Source organism: Rousettus aegyptiacus, unplaced genomic scaffold, assembly GCF_014176215.1.
Source record: "Rousettus aegyptiacus isolate mRouAeg1 unplaced genomic scaffold, mRouAeg1.p scaffold_m13_p_15, whole genome shotgun sequence".
NCBI classification, from domain to species: Eukaryota; Metazoa; Chordata; class Mammalia; order Chiroptera; family Pteropodidae; genus Rousettus; species Rousettus aegyptiacus.
The window spans coordinates 16,288,726-16,316,500 of NW_023416290.1; the positions used below are offsets into that span (position 1 = coordinate 16,288,726).

General features: G+C 36.9%; 1 protein-coding gene and 1 pseudogene across 2 annotated transcripts; one reads left to right on the forward strand and one right to left on the reverse strand.

Annotated features, from left to right (window-relative positions):
- Window positions 1–1,217: 1,217 nt before the first annotated feature.
- UBXN2B (UBX domain protein 2B) lies at window positions 1,218–26,884 on the reverse strand. Of its 2 annotated transcripts, XM_036232837.1 has the most exons (8): window positions 26,752–26,884; window positions 21,316–21,419; window positions 15,839–15,989; window positions 13,545–13,628; window positions 12,621–12,730; window positions 10,632–10,769; window positions 6,258–6,419; window positions 1,218–5,301 (listed from the first exon to the last, which is right to left on the reverse strand). In XM_036232837.1, exons 1-8 carry the CDS (start codon window positions 26,833–26,835, stop codon window positions 5,139–5,141), a joined length of 996 nt encoding a protein of 331 aa, XP_036088730.1. In that variant the 5' UTR covers window positions 26,836–26,884; the 3' UTR covers window positions 1,218–5,138. The 2 variants fall into 2 exon arrangements, with proteins under 2 accessions (XP_036088730.1, XP_036088731.1); XM_036232838.1 differs by lacking the exons at window positions 1,218–5,301; window positions 6,258–6,419; window positions 10,632–10,769 and adding an exon at window positions 12,250–12,307.
- On the forward strand, window positions 13,946–14,064 carry LOC118612166 (annotated as a pseudogene).
- Window positions 26,885–27,775: the final 891 nt, after the last annotated feature.

The window sequence follows — 27,775 nt, forward strand, 5'->3', positions numbered from 1 at the left end:
AACACAGATTCTGATAGAAAACTAAAGATTATACTTTTTACCATTCCTGATCCCAGGATAAAAATGATAAAATCTGTTAACATTAGGACAAACAAACCTCTACTACTGTTAAAAAGAAATGACAAGCTCCAACTAGTCATCACTTATGCTAAAAAAAACAAAACTTAATACCTAACTAACTGCATTTACATCTCGCCCAGAAATGTAGTCTTACTGGGTCAGTGTGGAATTTTCTGGTCCTCATTAGAAAATGAGGTAATTTGCCACACAGGCTTTTCCATTTCCCCAAAGGAACGTAGATACAAGAATGTCCGAACCTATAGAAAAGTTTTATAAGAGTTTGAGCCAAATTTTTGAGGACCTACCTGGAAGCAAGATCTCAACAGATTGAGAGAACGTTCTAGAGAATAGCAGTTCTGCACTTTCTTTTATGCGTTTAGAATCGAAGGAGAAAACCTAGGGAAGGCACAAGAAGCCTACTGGTGATAGATGGAGGAGGTGGGAGGAAGCAAAGTAGGGAAACCTCTAGGACCGGATAAAAAACAAAATGGAGAAACGCTTCTTTTACATTGGTGGGTACAGGAGAGTTAATACTGAACTCTCACAGCAGAGATGGTGTGCTGGGGAGCCAGACAGTGAGGGCTTCTGTGGTCTCATGCTCACCGCCTTGTGTTCCGGTGCCTGCTGCCGTGCCCTCAGGGCTGTAGAAAATTACTGACACTTCAAAAGTACATTATCCTAGATGCAGGGCTCACTAATGGTAAAAATTGACCCTCGCTAAGGAAGTGCTAGTCTCGACGTGACTACCAGTTCTGAATTTGTGATCAGACCATCCTGTGCGGCTGTTTTTGGTCACTGAGCTTGTCAGGTTTATTACATAGTCCCTTTTTGTTCACAGAGAGATGAAGTAATCTGCCAGAGTCCCCTCCCATCGCCCATGGGGAGGTAGGTTACCTAAAAAATCTTTTTTATGACTTCCTAGTCTGGCTTTTAAAAAGCTTTCCCTTTTCGGAGCCCTTTGCAGCTCATCTCTGCTTGCCAGACGAGAAGCCACCTGGTTCATAAACTGTTCAATAAAGTCAATGAGATCCTCAAATATTCTCCATTGAATTTTTTGTATTAGCGATCAGGACAAAAACTCTTAAAGGGAACAAAACACGACGTACTTTATCAACAAGTCGGGACAAGGTTTTCAGAAATCCACTGTTAGCCAAAAGTTAAGAAAAATCTGCAACTTTATTTTGGCGGAATAAAAACACACAGTATTAGGAAATCGAGATAACATTGCTACACTCAGTTATTTCTTTGCTTACCAAATAAGGTGCACCACAGGAAATTAAATCACAGGAAATGTTACTCATGCTTAAAATATTCTAAGCCATTCAAATAAAATTGTAAATCACGCACATTTCGAAAAGGATTTTCAATGAGTGCCAGTGAAAACATTTACTGGGAAGCAGATGCTTAAAACTTCTTGATTACATACATCATGCAAAACAACTGACCTCGCACTTGGTTGTCTAACTGCTCACTGTGACAATCTTTTTTTGAGGTGATTACAGATTTAAAAAATTATAGTGACTGCAGTAGTAAAATCAGAAAAATGACTCTAAATGAAGAAAAATGTAGTTCATGTGACAGTTCTGTTCATCCCTTCTGGATATTTAATTCTCTCTCGATACAAATCTCTGTATTTTGGAAGACTTATATACAAAAATGGCTGTCTTTCTGGATGTGCATCTACAGGCACGCTGCCTGATAAAAAGAAACTATAAAAGTTCAAATAATTTTACAGGGTTATGTTAGTAAAACAGGGCATGGCCCTTTTATTTAAAATGTTCATTTGTTTCAATAGATTATTTCTGTAGGAAGATGATTTTGCTCCTGTGAAAATGTAAATGTAGTATATCCCTGGTCATCTTTTTGAACTGAGACTGACTTTTTGAACTATTATTTTTATATTCTCCAAGTTGTTTTCAATCAGTAGAAAAGAACAGGGTTTCCCATTCTGAGGGGAAGACTTAGGAATAATCTTCATAGTCTACATTACGACACTGAAACGCTTTCTTTGCAGTAGTGGGATCGATCCTGTGGCAGTTCTGGTAGCGCTCCCAGTATTAAAACCCTTACTGCCTCCAACCAGAGCCTCCAGAGGAAGGGAATTCCCAATCTCCTATTGGCACATTCGAGTCGATTGGCAGTGAGTAGGCACAGAAGAGTTTTCCAAATACCTGGAAATAGGCTGCAGTAAAAAATACCTATAGTGGCTTTTGGAATTGGGGTGTGGGTAGAGGCTGGAAGATTTTAGGAGCATGACAGAAAAAGCCAAGATTGCTTTGAATACTATTAGTAGATGTATATGTGGTTAATGCTGGTGAGGGCTGGAAAAGGAGCATGGTAGAAAATACAATTGTCATAGAGAATCTCCAAATTGTCTAAGCAGACTTAGCAGAAGTAAGGACATCAAAGGTGCTGTGAGGGCTCAGAAGGAAATGGGAGGGAAAGAGGTTACAGCTGTATAGTGGTCAAAAGCTTAGCTGAATTGTGCCCTGAAGTTATTCGGGAAGCGCAAGTCATAGTGATAGACTTAAGATATTGGGCTACAGATTTCTAAGCAAAGCTGGAGGGTGCAGCTGCTCCTTCTTGCCCGTTACAGTAAAATGTGAGGGGAGGCAGATAAATTGAGGGAGATTGCCTGTTAGGAAACCTGCCCTAAGGAAAGAGTTGAGGGGGCTGTTCAACCCTTTGCTAATACCTGAGAAAGGTCAAAAAGGCCTGAGTATTTAGTCACACAAACAGACAGATTAAGGGTGTGACTTATAGATCCTCTCAATCATCTCAGAAAAAGCCAAAAAATAGATGGGATTATCTAGGGAAAAACTGTGGAGGAGCCTCTGGTCTAATGGAGTGAATTCCTCTAACATATAAAGGAGATCCACAAGTTTTTTAAAAATGTTATACCAGAAGACATTGCCATCTTAACTTGAGAGAAAGAATGACATGAAAGAACACTGGGTATCCCACAATTCCATGGGCAAGAAACATGCTGACAAAACCACTCAGCTGCAAATGTGTGCTACCTTTCATGAAAGTTAGGACTATGAGCGTCACGAGCAGAGAGGACAGTGCTGTGAACCAGACTACTCCCAGACTCTGAAACCTACGGCAGTGAGCCTGGTTGATCTTCTAAATTGCTTGGGACTGGTGGTTCATTTATTCATTCCATTTGTTTTTTTTTTTAAACAAGAATGTCTATAACTGTTATTCTATGCCTGTCTTCTCTTCATATTTGGGAGCAAATATGTGTTTTCTAGATTCACAGGTACACAGATGGAGCGGAAGTTTGTCCCAGGCATTATACCAAATCCTATCATACTTGATTTAGGTAATTTAAATGAGATTTGGGACTTCTAGGCTGGTGAGATTCAGATAAGATTTTGCATTTTAAGTTGATGCTGTAAAAGGTTGAGACTTCTGAGGCCCTTTGAATGGGGTGATTTTATTGGGGACAGATGTGGGCTTTTGAGGCAGGAATAAACTGTGGTAGAGAGAATGGTCTACCAAAATGCTCAAGTTCTAATCCACGAACCTATGAATTTTGCAGATGTGATGAAGCATTCTGAGGTAAAAAGATTATCCTGGATTATTTAGGTAAACTAAATGTAAGCAACCACAAGGGACCTCATAAGAGAAAAGGAGGAAAATCAAAGTCGGTAGTAAAACATTAACGGCAGAGGCAGAGATCGGAGGGAGACAGACTCAGTGAAGGGATACCAGCAGCCTGTACGAGCCTAGGAGGCAAAGAACAGATTCACCCTGTGGCCTCCAGGAGGAGCCAATGACATGTCACTTTACGGCAAAGAGACTTTAAAGATGTGGTTAAAGTAACGGTAGACCTTAGGATGAGGAGATAATCCTGGATTACCTGGTGGACACAATCTAATCACATGAGTCCTTGAAAGCAGAGAACTTCTCCTGGATGTGAGGAGCGGCAGAGATACAAAGTTGCTGGCTTTGAAGACTGAAACAGGGCCACAGGCCAAGGCAGGCCGGCCTCTAGAACCCGGAATGCAAGGAAATGCTTCTCGTGCAGTCTCTCAAAAGAAATGCAGCCCTGTGAAACTCATGTTGAACATTTAACCTATAGAAGATAATAAATCTGTGCTATTCTAAGCCAGGGTTTGCAGTAATTTGTAATAGCAGCAACAGAAAACTAACCAGGAGTGGTGACCAAAGATGAAGTGGGGTGAGGGAAGAAGAAAAGCTTTTCTATCATTGCTGATGTAGCCTGCCTCATTCAGGAAATACCTGGCTTCGTCGGAAATCCAAATACTTACACAGGTCATTCTTTAGATCCCATCTGCCTGAAAGAATTGACATTCCTATATTTCTACACTCATTTTGTCCTGGAGTAGAATACCCTCTGGGTTGAACACTTAGAACAGACTTCAGTCTATATACCAGGCTCCCTAGTAAAATGTGTTGAATGAATAAATGGACGTGATCAACGCAGGATCTGGGAGAGATTGTAATTCTTCTATTTTAAAGTGCCGTTTGCCACATCTTCTCAAGAACTGCTGACCCTTATGTCTCTGTTTCTAGTTTATGATGGTCACAGTTCTATAAAATACAAGGTCTGAACTATTTTTTGATACAGTAAAATAGCTAAGTCAGTAAGTAAAAAGGATGCCTAATAAAATCAGAATACAGATAGATACTTTTCGGCACACATCACAGAAAAATTTTCAAAATATTTGATCAGTAGATTTCTTAACAGCTCTTGATCAATGCAACATCAAGAAACTTTAGTGCAAATTTTACCAAATGCTTTTATCAAAATGAGGTTTGTTCATTTTCTCTGTCAACAATGTTGTTACATGAACACTGAGCATGTAACAAATGGGTTTGCTTGGACATTTAAAAGCTATCACCAAAAGCCAGCCCTACAACTAAAAACTCGAATGTTATTTATCTCAAGATCTATTCCTAGACCAAATTCATCTAAGAGAAGGCTGGCGGACACACTAAAATGTATCTATGTAAATAATAAAAATAATTTTTTATGCTGTTGTAAGTGTTTTCCTTGTTCATATGGCACCTTTTCTTTCCTACATGCTACTGCATGAATAGGAGCAACATTATTTTAGCTGCTGGAGGAGCACGGTGTTAAGAATATCTGCTTCTTGCAGTGTCAGGCTTTCATCTGTTAGCTCTTTGTTTGGAAATGATGTCACAAGAATAAAGTCAAGAGCTGCAAATTCAGGGCGGGACTGTACAATAAAGTCCCGAACATCCAGGATCCTGAGAAATAAGACAAAAATAATTTGTGATACAGAAGCTTTTTGGCCATGTAAGCTTTTAGTTAAAATTAGATAAGAATTACACAATTCTAATCCTTATTTAAACGTGCTGTAACCTTAATTTACACTATTTCAATGAATGGTTTTACCTGAGCTTTAAGATAAAATGTGAGGATTGACTTTGGAATGTACCTAATCTTTTACTATAAAACAGACAAACTTCAGATGAGTTATGCACAAAATAAATGTCAACCATATTACACTGAAAATACAAGTCCTATTTTTTTCAGAGTATAAAATATTTTAGCACACGATTCAGAAAAAGGTACCTAGAATAGGCCTGTGTCTAAGTGAGTCTGAAACTACGAAAAGTCATAAGAATAATTTTTAAAAATTACTTTCACATATACATAGTAACTTAACTAAGATCATAAATGTATCCCTTAGAAGAATAAAATAAAATTAAAATATCTTATTAAACGTCGATGTATGAGTGAATGTTAAAATATTTAAAATGGTTTATTTGAGGTGCTTGATAATAACACAAATAAACTTTACACTACAAATTTATATTAGATCTGCTATGTAGAAAGTTAATTCCAATCAGAACTACCATAAATTTTATATGAATAAAGACCAAATAAGGCTTTACTATAGTCAATTAAATCTGATTCCACTTTACAGGGCTGTAACAATAGTGCAAAACTGCAGCTTTTAACAATTTTCTTTATTTTTTTGAGTGATATCTGGATTTGCATTTATATCTGGACAGTTTATAGAGGATGTTTAAATACCAAGTATTTCACTTCTTACAATGGCTATTACCCTTTCAAAAGTTTTTTCTTCTGTCAAAAACATACTGTAAATCTAAAGAATTTCATATTTTTTGTTACTCAGGTCACATATAGTTTCCCACAGATAATTAACCACGTCTGTAACAGCAAACTAGAAGCTTACCTGTGTGTACTATTGAATCTTTGTATCAGACGACTCCCATCTGCCAGCCTGATTTGAATTTTTGTTGTTGGCACTGACTCATCAATAAGAACGACTGCATTAAATATTGACTTATCCTCTTCTTCTGGGGAGGAAGGTGTGCTGACAATTTCAGGTGTAAGGCTAAGAAAGAAGAATTAAAGAATTAGAACACAAAACTGAATACGTAAGACATATGACAAACTGAGGCAGTGGAATAACCACTCAGACTCACACCTGGTTCTCAAGTTATCCCCACTATGGCTTCAGGACTAGCAAAAACATGACTTCCTGGGAGTCTCCTATACTTTTTCAAACTTCTGTCATTATATTATAATTATTTCGGACCCTACGATTCCTGATTTAGTTTATCCAATCTCTTCCAAAGTCTAACTTTGTATTCCTTCCTCCTTTATCCCTTTGAGATTTCATGAGACTGTTTAGCATAACAGTCTTTAGTCAGAAATAGAAACGACTTTGAGTTAATGTCAAAGAATGACTAGGAGCAGAGACAGACTTGGTTTCATATCCCAGCTATGTTAATTGAGTAAACTTAGGCAAATTAACCTCTTTGAATCCCAGTTCTATCATTTATAAAATGAGGGTAAATAAAACTATATTATGAAGGTGTGTCCTCCAGGTACGCCTCAGAGATACTGCAGGGTTGGGTCCAGACCACCACGATAAAGCAAACTCTGCATTACAGCAAGTTGCAACTGTTCTACCAGAGGGTCCTGCCTTCAATTTGTAAAAAATGTAACATACGTGAAGAGCAGCAGAGCTCAGCACAGTAACATGAGGAATGCCTGCCTCAGTACGTCCCGGAACGCTGTTTCGAGTGCCGGCTTTTTTTGCACATATCAGCATTAAATTAATATAAAATATAAAATCTTTTAAAGTTATGTTAACTTCAATAGTTAGCCTTCAACTCACAACCCTTTGTTGCTTAAAACCTCCTCATCGTTCAAGTGATCAAACCACAGTGACAATTCTAATATATTGTATGGATGTTTCAAGTATTATGTTGAAAAGGAAATTTTAACAAAGTAAAAGAAGGAATCGATAAACAAGGTAGACGAACTGGAGGAAAGGATAGATATAGGATGTAAGCAGAGCAATTCACTTGGACAGGAGGAGAAACATATTCAGACTGAAAAGGAGGTAAGAATAAATTTAATAAACCTAGAGGCTGGGGGAATATATTAAGGAAGTGAATTCTTATCAGGCTCTATTTTTCTCAGTGAAGCTGAAAGCACATCCTCTGGGATGGGAGGGGTAGGAAAGGAGGCTTAGGGAAAGCAGGGAACAGAGGGAAAGTTCTCTGAGATGGGGGAGGGGTGCGGCTTGCCTGACCAGCACGGGTGTGCGACTGCCCCGCGGCACTGCACCGCACAGAGTACGACAAATCCAGGGCCGCGGGGTAAGGCAAGGGACAGCAGAACGGCTGGGATAAGGAAATGAAGAAAAGGCAGGGAAGAAGGGGCCGTCAGACTTTAGAAAAAAGAGCCCTCAAGGGTCCGGTGACTAAGATGAAGTCAAGCCACAGGTATGGTGGCTGGAACAAGCGAGAGCAGCAAAGGGAATCTCCTTGGATTAAAGGAGGACAAACAGTGACTGTTGTACTTCACATCATGATTTTTATCTTCATGCACATAAGCAGAAAAGCCTACAGTGAATGCTTGTGAGTTCTGCCTATCAAAAATGATTCCGTGGTTTTCTTAGGATTTTGCTCGTCCTGCATCCACTCTAGCTCACTAAGCTAATTTTTATCGAATAGTATCATTTGTTCTAGCATTGTAACTTTGCAGTTTTACACCCATGACTTGCTTGCCCCTATTATCTAAACTGAGGGTACTGGTTAATGTTTTATTACATTTAGGTTCACCTCGTAATGATTTGCATATCACAAATAATTAGGTTAGTTTCCATCTATGTAATGTTCTTTTTGCAATTAGACTGCCATAGCTCTGGAAGACAATGGGATTATTTCCATTTCTGCTTTGTTTGCTTCTTTTTAATTATTTCTCTGTTTAGTAAATAGTTGTCTGGAACTCTTAGGAAATGTGTCATTTTAGAAAGTTATTTTCTGAACTGATAAATGGTTATAACCATTACAACTTTTATATTTCAATATATTTCTTAATGTCTTCTAAAATGTTCTATGCAATTTTTTGCTTTCTTAGAATACATATTTGACTATTCAATATTTGGATTCATGTGCATCATACAGGCTCACAACACTACACTAATCTCCAAGTGTAAATCTCCAACACATCAGAAACTGAAAATTCTAAAGAGGACACTGCTCAGACTCCCTTGCAGCTAGGATTTTATTTGCTTCTAGTCTTCTACTAAGCAAACAACTATATATATATGCTGGAATTAAGCAATGCAAGTGGGAGCTGTATGGCTCTTCTGGGTACCAAGGTGCTGGAGGCACCTGATTCTTCTAGAGCAGGCATAATGGAATGTTCTAGTGTCTGGTCCCTAGCTTCAAAGGGACTGAGCAAAGTGATGGGGACACAAGAAGTGTTTTCTCTAGAGAGTTTCCTGTTGTATTTGTTTCTCTACGATGCTTGGTTTGCTATCTCTTTCAGAAATTTATAAAGTATCCAAGGCTACGTAAGAAATCCTTTACTATTTAAACTAGCAAGCAGATTCCGTTTTCTATAATCAAAGACCCTAACCAATGTGGCTGGAGAGTAACAGAGCATTATCACCACTAATCTTTGTTATTCTTCTCTATCATTTTTTTTGTCATTTCCTCTAGCTTTTTGCCTTGAAAGAAAAGGATAGCCTAAGATACTATTACCAGATAATATCCTTATTTTCATGAGTTGAAATTACTGATTATAAATAACCACTGGTTCTTCTCAGCTATCTTTCCTTTATGCTACCTTCTTCAGCTTCAATTCTACACTTACTGTACTTCTACTAAAAAAAGGTGTGAATTCTAACATCAGTTCTTGCTCATAAATTTAAATAACAGAGTATGTACAAGGAAAAGAGATGACTGGGCATTTTACCTGTGTTCTAATTAAAAATCATAATCTCAATATATATTAAGTAAAAAAGTGAGAAGTGCTAAAAATATTTAAAAAAAATATTTCTGGGGGGGGTCATAGTTATAAAAACAAAAGGAGGGAAGAAACAGAATAATTCAGGAGAAGCCTGACCTGTGTCGGTGGCAAAGAGAGATGAGGAAGAACACTTCCGAGCAGACCTGGGACTGGGAACTGAAGGGGTTGAGTCCTAAAAAAACCCCCACGTCAACACATGTTCGAGTATTTCCTACATGTCCCAGAGATCGGTCTGTAAAAGCAGAAAAAGATACAGGAATGGAGACTCGAGCTATGAAAGTCAAATATAAAGAACCGATATTGAAGTTTTTCCTATACTGAGAAATGAGAGGGGAACAGAGAACCAGTGTACACAAAGCAATTGAAAAGAACTTAAAAGGAAGAAATCATACGACAAGGAACAAAGCATGCACGAAAGGCTATATTGCAAATAGGGCCAATGCCGCAATTCCACCGGTCACCTGTAGTAATATGTGGACGAATAGAGGGTAATCAACATATTTTACAAGGTTTAGGAAGAGTCTTATGAGCCATGACTATTACAAAGGAATTCACTCAGGCATTGCATCATCCACATTGGATTCTAATTTGTGCTAAGCAAAGTCCCAGGGGTTCTTTAGAAATGTCTGAGAGACAATTTCCTCCTTGTCCTGCAACCAGAGGAGCTCGGGTTTCATGTGTTTTACATATGGGGCTTCTATAACTTGAAGAACGAGTTTGACTGTTTAAGATATATTGAAAACAATCAACTTAACACGTACACTGCTCCTGCTATAAGAACTTAACAATTACTTACGGCAGACAGGCATGCCTAAAGCTATGATCTAAGACATCTATTGTTTTATCTGATCGATAACCCTTTATCATTTCCCCCTTTTGGACCCACATAATCAGAAAGGAGCAGGATGGCATAATCATAAAGTCACAGACTCTAGAGAGCCAGAGTACCTGTTCGAACCCCACATGCTAACCAGTTCCAAACTCAATCAATTTGGGCAATATACTATAACTGCAAATGGAATAATAACAGTATCTACATGAAGAGTTGTTGTAAAGATTATGTGGGTTAATGTATGTGAGGTACTTAGCCAGAAAGTGGATATTGATATCTAAGTATTAGATACTAATATTACCACTAGCTTTGCACATCTAATTCTATCAGCAGTCTTTATGTTTGGTGTCTTAGGTTTTACTTTCTAGGTTATTTGGCTATTTTATTCTCAAAGAAAAGTCATGTTGAACAAAGATAAGTATTTTTCTCACTTTAGGGATTTACCTTCCAAGTTTTTGGCCTTCTCCACTAAAAGCCTTGAATCTCAATCTGGGTTTTATGTATTCTTGATCCTGATGATCCTCCATATCCAAGTTCACTTGGCCACCATGAACCAGCCGCTGAAGCTCCAGGGGAATCTCTCTTTTGAAAAGGGGAAAAAGGTTTTGGTTAACTTAAAAAAAAAAAAAAAATGAATCTACACTGTTGATTATAAGTGAGTTGTGAGCTACACTGGAAAACAGCAATTTTTGCTTGAATTAAAATGTAAAATTTCTGTGATGACTGATTAGTCTCTGTAGATATTTCTTCCTTAAACTTACATCACATTATTCCTTAGTGATTCTCAACATAGGTTTTTGTTGTCATAGTGATCTTGAAGCACTTCTGACATTCAGAAAGCCAAACTGTAAGGCAGAGATTCATACCTTAAACTAACACTAGAAAATTCCTATAAAGATTTAACAGTTAATGCAGATATTTATTATTAAACTTCCTGGAGGAAGTTTTCAAAATTGACAGGAGTGCTTTAGACTGTCATGTGATTCATGAGAGCGGCTGCTCAGGGTCAGGGATGGGGACAGAGATGCTCTGCCATGGAGAGTCACCTTGTACAATGAAGAGGTGTCTAGGGTTCCAGAGAAACACTGACTGCTGTGCCCAAGTCACATGATGACAACATTGTTCATAAAGTCTGAGCCTAAAACCTAAGCCTTAGGGTCTGCTTACATAGAAGCAAAAACTCAAAAACTATTTTTTTTTGGTATTATATTGATATATTTAGAAATTCCCACCTTCCATATAAATGGAGGTAAGATGGCACCTTGTTTTGTCTGGAACTTTACCAAGTCCCTGACTCTAATGCCACTTATAGTAATGAAGATGCCAACTTTGTGTACCTCATTATTCTGTTTTTATGCCTATTACATTTACATGGGAAGTGCTAGACTGCATGCAGGTGAAAACTATCTGACGACTTCATTACGTCTTCTGGTGCAGTCGTACCCAAGTTATTTATCTTTATCTCTGCTCAGCAGATGAACGTGTCCCCTACACAGTCACTCCCAGCTCTTTCCCAGTGACTCTGCGGGTTTTCAAGTCCACAGCACTGTTAAACTATTATATATCCGTGTCTTTACTACCCACCATGTACTGTCTCCCAAGACAGCTTCCTGCCTTTCTTGATGACTTCTGCATACCATTTACAGTATTTCTTGCCTTTTTTGGGGGTATTGTGATGTTTTCTTTCTTGAATTAAATTCAAAATCCATGCTAATAATTAGTGTTTGAAAATATCTTTCCTTCGGTTTTTTTCACTGCCTCACATCCAACGAGTTTCATCTCCATTCCACTTCAGCCACTCTCCCTGGACATACTTCATCACTTGGAAAGCCCGACCTCCGGTTCCTGGACAGAGTATGACCTCCTATTCCAGTCCTTTCGCCCTACTGAAATCTCTCAGTTCACCATGAATATCTCATCAAAATAGCTCATCCTTCAGCAAGAAGAGCTAGTGAGTTAGGATGTTCTTTAGACGGGTCAGAGTACTACATATCTGGTTTACTTTCATAAATTATAACTTCAAACTAACCTTTTGAAATCTTCTGCCAGCAGTAATGCCACCTTAAAAGATTTCTAATATAAGATGCTGACTTTCAGGCATACATGCAATGAGAGGCACCCTGTCAACAGCAAGCAGGACAGTGGCTTAGTGGGTAGGCAGCTACATGCTAATCGATTCACTGATTTATTTTATTAAAATATTTCTTCTCAGGGTTGGGAAGAGAGGCCAAATGTCTATAGATTCCCCCATCCCCCACGAATGAGAACTAGTGACTTACAGATAGCAACACGTCCTTTATATACTTAAAAATACCCTTTACCCTTCCCCACAGGAACCAATCATATAATTCTTAAAAACCAGTAGTGCACTGGTGCAGTCTGTTAAAAAGCCCCACCCTAGCTAACAAATAGAATACAAATAATCCGGCTTACCCTCTCTTAACAGACTCCAGAAATTGAGCATTTGTTGGGTCATTGTAAGGTCTCAATTCTCCATCATCTAAGCTGAAACCATTGCTCCACAATTTAAGCAAAATCTGAACCTTTTGAGCATAGAAAAAAAAGATAAAGAAATACAAAAATTCATCTGCATCAAATCATTTTAGGTTTCAAATGTGATTATTACAACATATTAAACCATTTACTTAATTTAAAATATGGAGTTATTCATAGTATTCATTATTAATAGTTACAATAAAGGTATAAATGAAACCATGTGTGTTTGCCAAGCAGATTTGTATTCAGCTTAACAGATGGACAGTAGCTGAAATACCAAAGGTCCCACAGCTGGACCATGGCCTCGAAGTACAGTTATTTCTAATTAAGTGAGAAGACGAAAGCAACGAGAGCATCCAGCTGCCACTCCACACCCACCCTTCTCCTTCATCTGGACCTTCTCTGCTACAGAGCTCACATATTCTCTCCAAGGGGCAAGACAGGATTTCCGGTGACCCTCCAAGGAAAAACTGCACATGTCTAAAATGAAGTTTTAACTCCAAAATTTCAAAAGGCAACAGAAACGGAGAATGACTAGGTGTTTCGATATTTACAACTCAGCTCATTCTATATTATGACAGTACATCATTTATAATAATCATTATAATATATATAAGCTCATTTTTACAGTGAATCATACATTCTTTTAACAAATAGTTACGTATCTACAAGTTCAAGGTACAACTGGGATGAAAAATATAAAATCTGATACTGAAAACTTATACATTAGTCCTTTTAATCCACATTAAAGTAACAAAACAAAAAAACTATATTTATTGATTATCCATTTTTAACTTTAAAACAAACAGTATTAAGTAGAGGCAAATATCTATAATTTTTCATTCTAATTACTATACCTACATCTTGCAGCTGATTTTCTCCATAAATGTACTCAGATCGCTTACAAAAGGAATTACCCAATCTGTATCCTCCACCTGTAAATGACTAAAATACATAGCAAGTGAGCTAAAAATTCATGAGGCTTATTAAGCAAAATGTTACAACAATGTGTGATAATATATTTTAAAACTAGATCAACTGTAAATAGCCAAACTGAAAGTTTGTACTTTCCAGGAAAATATTATATTAAAATGAGTTTTATGTGACAGAGAAGTGTACGCAAGTAAGAATTCTGTTTCTTCCCATAAAAACATTAGTAACTCAGGATCTGAAATAATTTAGGCCAATCTTAAAGGAATATATTTACATATCAAAATATATATTTTCAAGTATAAACAGATTTTAATAAGCTACCACAATTTGTCTACATCCATGCTACCCTGAACAAGCCTAATCTAGTCTGATCTCAGAAGCTAAGCAGGGTCGGGCCTGGTTAGTACTTGGATGGGAGACCACCTAGGAAGACCAGGTGCTGTAGGTGTAAAAAATAAAAAAAAATAAAAAATAAGGGATTATAAACTGACAAGGTCTTTGCAATCTGTGAGTTCAACCAAGGGTTGCCTCACCTAAAAAAAATAAAAATAAAAATAAATAAAAAGCTAGGCTATTTTATGACAAGTCTTATAATAAAAATTATAATGCATAAGTCATATTTCAAAGCAAATAAGAGATTCATAGAGTAAAGGAAAAATTTTACAAATGAGTAAAAATTACCTTGAAGTAAAGCTCTATACTTATTTTATAAGCTGTTTTATTCAACCATAACAAATCAACTATGACTGTACTTTTAATTTTGCTATATTAATCACAAGGTCTTCTATTTTTCAGGTAGGATATAGCATATAAGTTTAAAAAACCCATTCCTTCTAATCGCCATTTATATCATAAACAAGCTTTTAATTATCACATTCCTTTCTTTTCTCAAGACTAAATTATACCAATTCCACATTTTTCTTATAGAATTGGAGAACCTGAAAAACCAAAATCACTTTAGATTCACTGAAAAAGAATTAGAAGCTATTGGTGAGTAATGAAAACTAAAATTTATGGCTCTCGGCAGCGGACGGCTGCCACAATGACCAGAATGGCTGTTTTGAAAGACAGGTGGCTGAGCACACCTGACCCCTACCGCCCTGTAACACCTCGGGCTACGTGGCAGCTTAGAAAATCTCCCCAAAAGATTTGATAAAGGAATTCGGCTTGAGAAATGTCAATTATGAGAATATGACAATTATACACAAAAATGTTTGAAGTTTTCTTTAGTATACCCATACTGTGTCAGCTGATATAAAAGCTGCATAAAAGTTTTGTAGAAATTGAAAAAGGTACAAAATAATTGAATGAAAAAAGGAGAGCCTTTTCAGCAGCTGACGGTGGAGCAGCTGGACCTCTATAATTAGAAATATAAACCTCGACATAAACTTTATCTAAAATTAACTCAAAATGCATCATAGGTTTAAATGTGAAATGTAAAATTATAAAACTTTTGTAGATAACATAGAGAAAATCTTTGGGACCTAAGGTTAGGTGAGTTCTTAGACAAGACACTGAAAGCATAAAAAAAAAAAATATGGACTTTATCAAAATTTAAAACTTTTGCTCTAGGAAAAACCCTGGTAAGACTAAAAAGACAAGCTACAGTCTAAGAAGAAATATTTAAAAACCATATATCTGACAAAGAACCTCTATCTATTAAAATATATAAAGAACTCTCGCTTTTGTTTGTAACAAAACAATCCATTTGAAAATAAGCAAAAATCATGAGGAGACATTTTACTGAAGAGGATAATAAAAATAACGGCAAAAAAGCACATGAAAAGATGTTCAACAACACAGGCCATTAGAAAAGTACAAATAAAATCACGAGCTATTAGGGAAATGGGGGAAAATGGGTGAAAGGTACACCACACCTCTCTGTATACTTTTCGCAAATTCCCTTGAGTCTATAATTATTTCAAAGTAAAAAGGTAAATAGAGAAGTTGCATAGAAATGTAAGAAACTGCCTCAACTTTCAATCATTAATAGAAAGCTTATAATGTTATGAAAACGAATAAAATATTTTAAACAAAAATATAGTTAGATGTCTAACCAATGTATACTTAAAACTAATTTAAATTTAAAAAAGTTTCTAGGCAAAAAGAAAAAAAATATATATATATATACAGTTAGAAAAGGAATATTAGAATCATATAAAAAACTACAGAGAAGATCAAATATATAAATAGCATATTTAGTTTTAAAATTGAGCATTTACCTTAGATTTGTCATCACCTGAAGCTCTTGTGGCTTCATTCAGAGGGACAGCCCCATGTTCCCTCGCCTCTTTGAAAAGTTCATTCACAATTTTCCCAGTTGAAGGTTGAACTATATGTAATCCACTGTATTCACGTTCCCTTGAGCAGAACCTTTAAACATCATAGTTCATGAATAAAAACTTATAATACAGACACATAAACTACTTTAAAGTAAAAAGCTACAGCTTCGGGAAATAAGTTTTATTTAAAAAATAATTTTTTAAATGCCTTCTGTGGATTAAGGAATTAAATGGTGATAGTTCATATAGTTTCTCATGGAGTTTGTGAAGATTCTTGTAGCAAGTTCGGCACCTGGCATGAGAACCGGCTCGTTTCTTCCTCTCCCACCCTCTGCAGTTGCTTATTAAATGCATCTCTGTCACAATTTAAGCGTTTGGTGTGTGCTGGGGGTTGAGGATGGGGTGGGGGGAGAAGCAGTGCTGACAAGCAGAAGCTAAGTTCTCTTCTGAGGAATCCACACTCAGCAGGCACCTAGTTAGTGAAGAGGCTTCTAATTTAGTGTGAACATCTAAATCCGGACCACAGGGCACACAGAACGGGTCTACTCCTCAGGGAGTTTTGGACTGAAAAATGATAGCCCCTGTGTTTAAGATAAATAATTTAGACTATAAATTTTTCAGTGTATTTTGTATGTAGTAACTGATTTCTACTTCGAAATGATCCTCAGAAACATAAAAATTACCTTTACATAAAATTCGTATCTTATTTTGTCTTTTAAGATTTTTTTCAATCAAGACTAACGACAGGACATACAAGCATTGAAGTATCAACATGGAGCCTTCCAGTGTAAGATGACAATCAGAGCAAGTGTTTACCCATACCCTCCCATTCAGTTTCGAATTTGCACTAAACTGATTCGTAAAACAAAGTGGGCAAATTACATTAGCATTGGAGATTAAAAAGAGAGGTCGCTTTCAACACCCTCTCCAAAATTACTAAATGCAAAACTGAACAGAGAGAGGAAAGGGCAGACCAGCTCTTAATTCAATGTAAATGAAAGAAAAAAATCCACCTGGAGAGTGGCTACCAGGAAGCAGAACCCCCTAAAACAAGGCTGGCTCAGAACAGCTAAGGGCGGGGTGGAAGTGGATGTGGGGTGGCCTCCACCCACAAGTGCTCTGGGGCAGTACACTGGGGCCCGAGTTTCCTCAGGATCCAATGGAAGAAGCCTTCCTGCCAGGCTTATGCTCAGAGCCCAGCACAGCAGGCAAGGCTGAACGCTGGTTCTTAAGTGTTAATGGTAGAAGGAGCTGACAGCAGATGACTGTAGGTAGACAGAAGGAAAGAAGGGGAAAGGAAATGAGAAACGAGGGGTGGGGAATGAAAGTAAAGAAAGAAAGAAAAAAAAAAGCTTCACACTGTAGCTGTCTCATAGCTTTTTTGTTCCCTGTCCCATGTCTCTAATCTGGCAAAATATAACTATATAGTTCCTTTTAATCTCAGTCTTGGTAAGAAAAGACCTTGGTGGAAAACCAGACATAGGAAAAGATTTAATAGCTTCTTTAAAGTTATGCTTTTTATTACCTGTTTATGAAATCTTTGCCGAATTCTAGGCCATGAAGAAACTACATTTTCTTCTAGAATTTTTATTGTTTCCCTTTTATATTTAGATCTACAACCCATCCATTTCTCCTCTTTCATGATTAAGCATGCCTATATCTTTGACTCTTATCCTCTTTAAACTCATCTGATCATCAAAATATTTCTGAATAACAAACTTCTGAATGCTCCTCTGAATAACAAACCTCTCTATACAGATGCCTCTCATATGTGTTTAGCAACCTCTTACTCTCCAGTGCTGAATTTAAAAGCCCTACTTGAATTGAATTCATCTCTCTAAAACTAAACTTATCTTTCCATTAAAAATCACATTTTTCCTGTATACTAGAATAAGAACCTTTAAAATTTCTCTTTGGCATCATTCACTTACTCCCTATAACTCCTGTCACTTAGTTTCTATAATAAATTTTTTGAAAGGCTCCCAGACTGACTGACTTCACCCTTTTTCCTCCACTGACGCCACCCTAATCCGAAAGTTTACATATCTTAGATTCTGCCATTGTTTTCTTCTTCCTTTCTTTATCCCCTTAACCTGGTCTCCCCATTATGGTTCATTTTATATTATATTGCCAGTCCTATTTTCCTAAAAGTATAAGCTAAGAACAGCTAATATTTACCAAGAGAAAATAATATACCCATTTAATTCTCAAAACAATGGTACTATACCCATTTTACAGATAAAACTGAAGCTTAGGGAATTTCAAAAACTTGTCCACTGGCAAAACCTTATTAGAACACAGAAAAAAAAAAAAAAAAAAAATATATATATATATATATATATATATATATATATATATATAACCAAGAGGTGCCTATCTCTAGAATAAAAACTTTTATTGTATTTTAGTTATCACAAAATTTACATTAAAAAAACATACACTAGCTTTCTGCTCCCTTCTATACAAGTGCAATTCTCCTGGCTTTCGAGGCTCCGCAATGTGCCTGTGTCCAGGATTGGCACATTTGTGCAGTCCAGCGCCAAAAGAGAATGTGTCTCCTTGTTCAAAATGTATTAAGAATTTTAAGACAGTAACAGCAAAGCATTAAACCAAGCATGAGGCCCTTCTAAGCATGGCAACTGTGACTGCACAGGTCACACGGCCACAAAGCACGCCCTGGCGGCACTCCACCTATCCGACCTTATGTGGACAGTCTAGTAAAGTTCTGCTAGTCCTTTTCTGATGCCTCATTATTTTTATTATTTTTTCCTCTGTGCCTATTTGTTCCTAGAATTCTGTCTCTTGTCTTCTATGTTCATCTACATTGCAATAATCTTTTAAGGCCCAACTAAGTACCAACATTGTGCTAGACATCTTGCACATTTTATCTCATTTACTTCTTAAAACACCATTATCTAATGACTTGTAGAGGATATCTTTTTAAGTTCTCACATTTTTGAACAAGGATACTCAAGTTTTTTAAAAGCTCTATTTGTGATATATAACTTTTTTGTAGATGAATATGTTAAAGCAGGTGTCAGGCTATATTCTGAGAGTTTTTCTATAGATTCTGTTCTTCCTCTCGTAAATAAAAAGAGATCATTTTCTGTCTAGAGTTTCAGAGAGTGGAAATATATTAACTTAAAAGACAATGAGCAGATGAATGTTTTGATATCTAATACTGTCCAAGAAGGTAGATCATGGACATAAGCGCCATTTTCTGTACCAGACAAAGCAGTAGACACGTAATGAAACTGGGTAAATGTCAATACTGAATTTGAAATCAAAAGAACTGTATACTTTGAATTAGAAAATATCATACTTGGCAAAAAAAAAAAATTGCCAATAATTTGTTTCACATTGTATTTTAAGCGGATTAAACACAGCCTAAGTCTCAACGAGTACTATTTACAGCAGCTTCTCCTTTTGGATACGTAAATAATTCTAGAGATCAAATCTGAGGTACAATGTCCTTAAAAATTGCCTTATCAAATTACAACTACTAATGCAACATGGTTTCAGATAAGAGAAAAAAAATCTATTCATTAAAATACCTGAATAATTATATTTGAATAGCAAGAAAAATATTAATATACTAATCTTATTATAAGAAGTCAAATTAGTCAAATATTTTGATTTGTTATACCATAAACAAATTAAGTCACTTAAAACAGGCTCAAAATGGGGAAATGACAGTCAAATGAGTAAACCTTTGGTATATAAATATTTTAAGTATTTTCGAAACTTTAGAGAATGTATAAATTAAGGACGCAGTAATATATTTGATATTATAAATACCTATGTATGTATACACATATGTCAAATAAAATTAAGTGAAAGAATAGGATATTCAAACAGCACCAAGATACCAACCTACAAATTACAAAGGAAAATCTGCACTTTACAGAGGAGCGATGTGGTGGTCAGCATCTTAAGCAAGTGAACATGTCACCAACAGTGGGAAAACCTGCAACTATATGGCTCCTGATGTGACATAATATAGAGCAGACAACATCGATTACTAGTACTTGGCAAATGTGTTTAACAGGAATCTAATCATGAGGAAACAATGATCTTGAATGTGGGATATTTTACAATACATCTGGCCTTGACTCTTCAAAACAGTCACTGTAATACATTTTAGCTCACATGGATGAGCAAAAGCCAAGCTTAACAAAAAGGTGGTGCGAATGCTCTGGATTCAGATTCAAAATAGGCACGATCAAAGGGAATGCATGGCCCTTGGCTGGATCTTAAATCCGAAAAAGGCTCTAAGAGAAACCTAACTATGGACAGTTATGTGAAAGGATTATATGAAATTTTCATTTTCTACGGCGTGATGTGTTGTCAAGGTTAAAAAGGCATGTGAGCCTCTCATTCGGAGCTGCACGCTGAGGCATGTGGGGGCGACGTGTTAACGATGACTGCGGTTTACTTTCAAACGGTTGAGTAAAAGAGAGCGCCCGATGGACGTGATGCTGTCGCATGTGAACACAGGTGAAACACAGGTGAAGCACGTACAGCACATCTTCACCGTACTGATCTTTTTTAGATTATTTATGGATTTGAATATTTGTGAAACAAAAATTTGGGGAAAAATTATAAATATTTTTTCTTCTCTTTCAGGTCTAGAAAGATATGTTATTTTTATCTCTCCTACAGAAAAAAAAAAAAAAAAAGATGTCGAGTAGTGACAAGCAGGGGAAAAAAAACAAAACACAATTTCCAGTGAAGTTTTCAGTTTTGGGTAAATTACAGACTTTCTAAGAACGAGATATAATGGGAAAATTCAAGTTTCTCCCCAGTAATGATATCTGCAGTACTAAAAAAATATGTTAATGAAAATATTCCTAGAAATAAGAAAACTCATAATATACCTGGCTCTCATCTCTTAAATCTTTACGGTTGGTTCTCTTTATAGTTCCGGGATTTTAATGATAGGAGATACTGTCTAGAAGTCACTTATGAGATGGGTCATTATTCAATGGAAGCAAAGACAGATTCCTGAAGTTACAGTCTTAAATGAGGGATGGAAGACACACAGGAGCTCCATGGATAGGTGTTAAGAAACACACAAACCCTTAAAAACGACTGACAAAATTGTGTATAAATGTTGTTTCAGAGGGAGAGGGGCTGTAGCTTTCATTCAAGAAGGAACTACTGTGCTGAAGAAAAGCGCTGTTCAGAATATAATTCTATACAGTCTACCAAAATATTAGGTATTTAAGATAATGTTTTCATTAGTTTCTCCTAGCTTTGTGGCTATTATAGTTTTAGGAATAGTACCTAAGTAATATTTATTTCAAGAAATTATAGATTTTTTAAAAAGTTCCAAGGCCATTTAAAATAATTTGGGATTAGCGAACTACAAATGGATATAATTTTTAAAAACAAGATAAAAACAAGACAAAACTTACCTCTGAGGTGGTGTTCGCGGGCTTTTAAAGACCGTAGCGTCACGTCTATCGGATTTGGAAGATTTACATTTCACTTCATCTTCATATAATTCTGCCAAGGCCAACTGTAAAATAACAGGTTTGTTATAATATAATGTAACATTAGAAATAAACTTTTCTACAAAACTAGAAATTATGAGTAGAACGTTAACTTGTAAATGCATAGTAAAGGTTTCTAATGAAAAGCGGACGCTGCTGTTTCAGAAGATGACTCTCTCCAAAATAAAACCACTGCATCTCTCATTTTTATAAAACTAAGCAAAATGTCACATATATAAAGTTACAATGATTATTTTCAAATAACTATTCAAGTTTCAAAAGTTGCATTTGGTAACAGATCTTTTCCAAAGCTGAACTCACAATTCTACAATTCTTTTAAAAATACTTGAAGATGTTTCACACTAATGTCAACTTGCAGTCATCGGATCTCAAAAACTATTTCATTTAGTTTTCGAAATCCAGACACATAAAACAATTTCAAAATTATTCTATTTAAAAGTCTACCAGACATGTACGTTGCATAAAGTTTAGGAAAATAGGACACTGAAAAATAAAAGACAATGAATTATATATATGGTTTGTATAACTTTTAGAAAGCAATACTATCAAATTATGCTTTATAGATATATGGCCAGGATTCTTCAAAAGGAAATAAAGCATGGTTCTTGAAACTGGAATTTTAAGAAGTTATCCAAACACTTCAGTTTAGTTTATTTTGTTCCAACTTTTGATATTTTTAATATTTCTGGACAACTTAAAAACTTTCCTTAATGCCCCTTGTGGCTATTCAATTAAAAATGGTATGGTCATAATCTTTAAAAATATCTTTTGGGGAATAAAACAAAAACAAAACAAACAAAAAACCCAGATAAAATATTCCTTCTAGAAAAACAATAAATGTTAAAACTACCTCCAGGGCCTCTTTCTTAAGTAGGAAAAGAAGAGAGTATTGAGGCAAAGTTAGCTCTCTGAAGATTCTATCAGTCGACTTTTAAAATATACACAAAACAAAATGAAAGGTTTTATTTTTCCTCCCTAAGTTTTTTATCCTCACCCCATCCTCATATACATCAACTTTCATATTTCTAATAGCAATTTTGCTAGACATCTTACTTATAAAAGTGCTTCGTAATCTAAAAGAATGTAATCAAATCCTAACTTAGGCTTTATTGTATGATATTGGGCAAATTTTTAACTTCTCTGAGCCTTAGTTCCCTCATTTTTAAATGTCTATTTAAAAAAATTACCTTAGAGGGTTGTTTTATAGAATACAAATATATGTGAAATATAAGACAATTGTTCGATTACTAGAAAACATTATTAAGAAATGTTTAATAATGGTTATATCAGTGTTTCGTTTTCCTCAAGATTTTTTACAGCAGTTTTATCTATATATCTCCTATGGCCTTTTCCTACCCTACCCATGGAAACAAGCAAACAAATAAACAATGGAGAGGGTGGGGAAGGGAGGGTGGGGAGGGTAGGCAGACAGACACTGACAACTTGGGCCCAAAGTTTTCAGAAATTTTACCTCCCTGAAATCTCTTCCAAACACTATTCCTTTATAGAGTGCCTTCTGAGTTCATTATATCTATGAATTACTTTTATGCTATTCCTTTTCCCATCAATGGAAATGTTTGTATTTTAAAGGCCCATTTCAGCCATCCTTCCAAACCTTTCCTAACTCTCTTAACTAAATGATATTTGTTCTAAATCCTTGTAGGACATGCTAGCCTATTATTGATGTTTATATCGCGCATTATATTGTCATCACTTGTGTACTTTTCTTACTATTTTATCCCCTCTGCTATATTTTAGGTTTCTCCAATTTTTTCTAACATAGTATTTCAAGTTTTTCTAATATAGTAATTCAAGTTGAATTACGAAGACCACAACACATCATAAAGAGATACAGATAAAACTTGTTAGGCTTTTGCTTTAAGGTTTGAATAAACTCTGTCAATCAAATAATTTTCTTCTGTGAAATAAAGCAAACAATGTCTTTTGAATCCATGGAATGTTGAATATATATTAAAAAATAGGAATACAGAGAAAAATTATATTAGAACGGGGAGTCTACCTAGCTGAAGGGTCATAGTTATTATTAATGGTACATCACTAACTTAGAGGAAAAGAAATGATATTTAGAGGGAATTAATGCCAGGAGTCATGATGTCCCTGTAGCATCTCATGGCATAAGTTCATCAGTAAATATTATAAAGAAATTTAATTTATATGACATAGCATATGACGTCACATCAGAAGAAATAATTATTTAAACTGATCAAAATAAAATAAAGTACTGGTCAAAACCAATAGAACAGCAACACAATCTCAGTTAAATAAGAGATAAAAAAAACATGTGCATTATGAAGTAATGATGCATTGTGAGTTATCAGGACAGAGTCCCACAAGTGAAACAATTAGGTCACAAAGATATTTCAGTTACACAAAGAGACTAAAGTATATAAGCGCCGATAATCTTTTCTCTAGAATCTGAAAGGTGAAGAATATGAAAAGAAACCGAAGGCAGAATAACTGAGAATGAGAAAATCAAGTATATAACAAAAGATTAAAAGTACTGAAATTCTCAGTCTTAGAATGACAATGGCCTTTTTTTTAAAAGGATAATAGTATTAGCATCACCTGGGACCTGCAGATGACCAAGCCCCATCCCGGACCTAATGAAACAGAAACTCTGGGGTTGGGCCCCGCAATCTGTGCTTTACCAAGCTTCCCGCTAACAACCAATGATATAGGATGCTGATGTCCAACAAGGCTAGGACGCCTGTGGCAACCGTAACACAGTATCAGACTGGCTCACTCTTTTCTCACTCATAGAACTCCCCCTTTGTCCCACCCAAAGCCTAATCCCTAATAAGTATCGAGGTTACCCTAATTCCCCCCAACCTCCATGAAAACACAGAATTAAGAAATCCTTTTTCTTTTGATCTTATTCTGGAAGAAACTGGGACAGAAACATACATAAGGTGATTAAATATGTTAATCTACTGTTAAATCCACGTGTATGGATGGACTGAAGGCACCAGAAGGGACAAAAGTCTCTGAAAATGTTTGGACATATAATGAATACTGAAGTTTTTAGGATTAGTCTTGTTACCATCAAACTTCCTCAAGGAATGTTCCTCACTTTGGGGGATGAAAAGAGCTAAGATCTGCTCTTGGTTTGATGTCCACAGGAGATTCCTGCAGTTTGTAAGTCAGAGGCTCATAGTGCTGCGAGGTTTGCTGGGACACAATTATCCATCTTTCTCTTTGTGGGAAATGAGGAAATTTATCCCGATTTAGGTGCTGACAAACCCCACACTATGTGGCAGCTAAGATATACGTACTTAGTGGTAATTTGGCTTGTTCCAATTAGTAACACATCACCCTTTCCTCTATAATACCACGACACTCAGAGCAAGCTGTCAGGAAAGTAACAAATACCTACTGAAAACTGCACTGAGTAACTCTTAAAATAAGCTTGGCTAGATTAAATGACAACAAGATAATCCAAAATAATATCCAAGAAACCAGTCAGGAAGAAGAACATCATTCAATTCTTAAACCTTTCATACATACTCTATTTCTTCATACGTCATCACTTGCTTCAGGTTTCTTTGCAAGTTCCTCACATTCTTATTAAATTCTAAAGGAAAGATTATCAATATTTAGTGTATTTGATATACCGACTCACATTCATAGAAAAATCAGTTACTTACCTACCAACCTACCCACCAGAAAGTAGATAAAATAAAAACATCCCTATTTTCTAAGTGGAAACAAAGGCATTCTCACAATTAGTGACATCTATCAGAATATCTCTAATCGTTAAACATATATTAATCCACTGGATTGTCGGTACATTTGCCAAGCATCAGGTGATCATTAGCCAAGCTGTTCTCACTGTCCACATAAAAAGAAATGGATTTAAGTTAGAGAAAGGGTATTAAGTTAGTTTTAACCTTAATAGCATTAGAATGGATTAACCTGGGAAAGTTACAGTATTTTTCTCCTTTAAGGGAAAAGGAAACAAATATTTACCTTGCAAGTGGGCCAAGATAATACGGGAGTTGTGATAGGTGCTTTATAGACGTTATTTCACCCTTGACACCGCTAACTACATCATCCCTAATTTATAAAGACGCTGAGGATGAGAGACGTTAAGACTTTTCTCTTATACTCACACAACTACTATGTGGCAGGACTAAGATGCAAATCGAAGTTGACCTGACCAGAAACTCCTATTTTTCCCTAACATCCTATGTTGCCTGTTAGTGACAGTGGTCTGCAACCATAGATAAGGTAGATGATAGTTTCCTAATCCTCGATTCTCTTTAGTACTAATGAATTGGGACCTATGGGCATTAGAACTATTCTATATTGAGTGCACCCTCTAACCTCACAGGGCTCTCCATTCTCCAAATTCCTCATATTATGCACTACTTATTTTGGAACTTAATTATACTCCATCTTCTTATCCTATTACTAAAAAGAAAAAAAAAAGGTAGAAATGCCTTTTACACTTCTATCCCATTCAACAGTGTCCAGTACCAACTGTGGATTTGATGTTTATTTCTGTAGTCCCCAACGCTGGGCAGCACGACAGGTGACAGGTGGTCATTATGTATGTTCAGAAAAGTAGGATGAAGGTATGACTATAAAGTAAAACTTTTCCACCAAGGCCTGTGAACTCAGTATCATTTATTTTTAACTATAGCTCCATACAGATGTTTACTTGTTGAATTTTATCAATGACATTATGAGACAGGAAAAAAAAAAAAGCCTAAAATGAGCGAAGTAATCTTAAGTATCTGATAAAAGAAAATTTAGCGCACTCCTATGTAGCTACCCAATGTCGGTGTCCTATAACGTTACAGTTTTATTTCCCTGTTTCTTATGTGCAATGCTCTATAGAGACTAGCTTTTACAACTAGGCTGTGCAGCCGAAGGGTGGGTGGGTGGGGGGGTGTGTGTGGGGTGTGTGTGGGGTGTGTGTGTGTGTGTGTGTGATCACGACAGCAACAGCATCGAAGACGAGATCAAACAAGCACACCTGTTATCACTTTTTAAGTGATCGCTGATTTCCCCACAGCTCCGGTAGAGCCCTCTTATGCAGCCAAGTCTGAAGCAAGCATCACTCGGTGAACCATTCAAATGACCCCACAAAATGCCATCCTAATGAACAGATGCTTCTTAATTGCAGATGGGCTGGAGGGGAAACGGGCAGTTGTACCTACGAACAGCACGGCACACTGCGCCGCCCTGAGGAGCCTGGCGGCGCGGAAATCCCATTTCCGCCCCCAGGTCGGGTCTGGGGAGGGCTCTGCCGAGCCCCGGGTGGGCTGCGCCCGCGGCCGCCGCCGCGCCCCCGCCCTCGGCCGCCCGCCGCACCTGCAAGTCCCGCGCGCTCGGGGGCCGAGGCCCCGTAGACCTCCTGTCCTGCTCGCCCGGCTCGGCGCCGCCGCCTTCCGCCATCTTTCACCCCGGGCGCTCGCCGGCGCCGCGGCCGACGCACCTCCCGCGACTTCCGGGGCCGGTTGCCTGGCAACCGCGCGGGGGCGGTTCCCCCTTCTTACAGCATCAGCCCACCTATCCTGTCCCATTTTTGCTTAAAGGAAATTGGCTCAGAATTTCTCCGCAGAGAAGCCTCTGCATGAGCTTCTGCTGCACACCGGAAGGTGCCGTAGGCCGCTCCAGGGGGCAGCAGAGACTTGCAAGTTCTTTTAACTGGGTAATGGAAATGTCTTTTAGATGTTTATCTGATCAAAATTGCAACCTTACTTTTTTAGTCTTGGTCAAATTCTCCTCTTCCCAAGGACTGGGTACGTCGCCCTCAAAGTATGAATCAGTGTTGAGAATGAAGAACACCATAAATGCTTTTTGCAATGAGAATTAGAGACTACTAAACCCTTCCCATTATTCTAAAATATATTCAAACTCCTATCTTATCCAAGGCACTTTTATGCCTACTGGATGCAAAGGTTAGGGGGGAAAAATAGCCCTGCTCAACATAAAACTCATTATCTAATGGGGAAAAGAGAGATGTAAACAGATAATAAAATGCAATTTGCAGTAGAGAGCTTTGCTGAAATTTTTATGAGTAGAATGCGGGTGTGAATGGGTATATTCTGTTGGTACCTGCTATGTGCACATACTAGGTGCATTCCGTGTGTAATACTGTCTATCCCTAGCCAAGTGTTGTTATTACCGTGCTATACCGGAGGAAACCAGGTAACTAAATTTCACCCTGTTGTAAATGATGGGAACAGATACTAAACCTTGCATTTGTTGTCCCAATCTTTTTTTTTTATTTTAATTAATTAATTAATTAATTATTTTGAGAGGCTACAGCACCTGGTATTCTCAGGCGGTCTCCCATCCAAGTACTAACCTGACTGACCCTGTTTACGTTCCT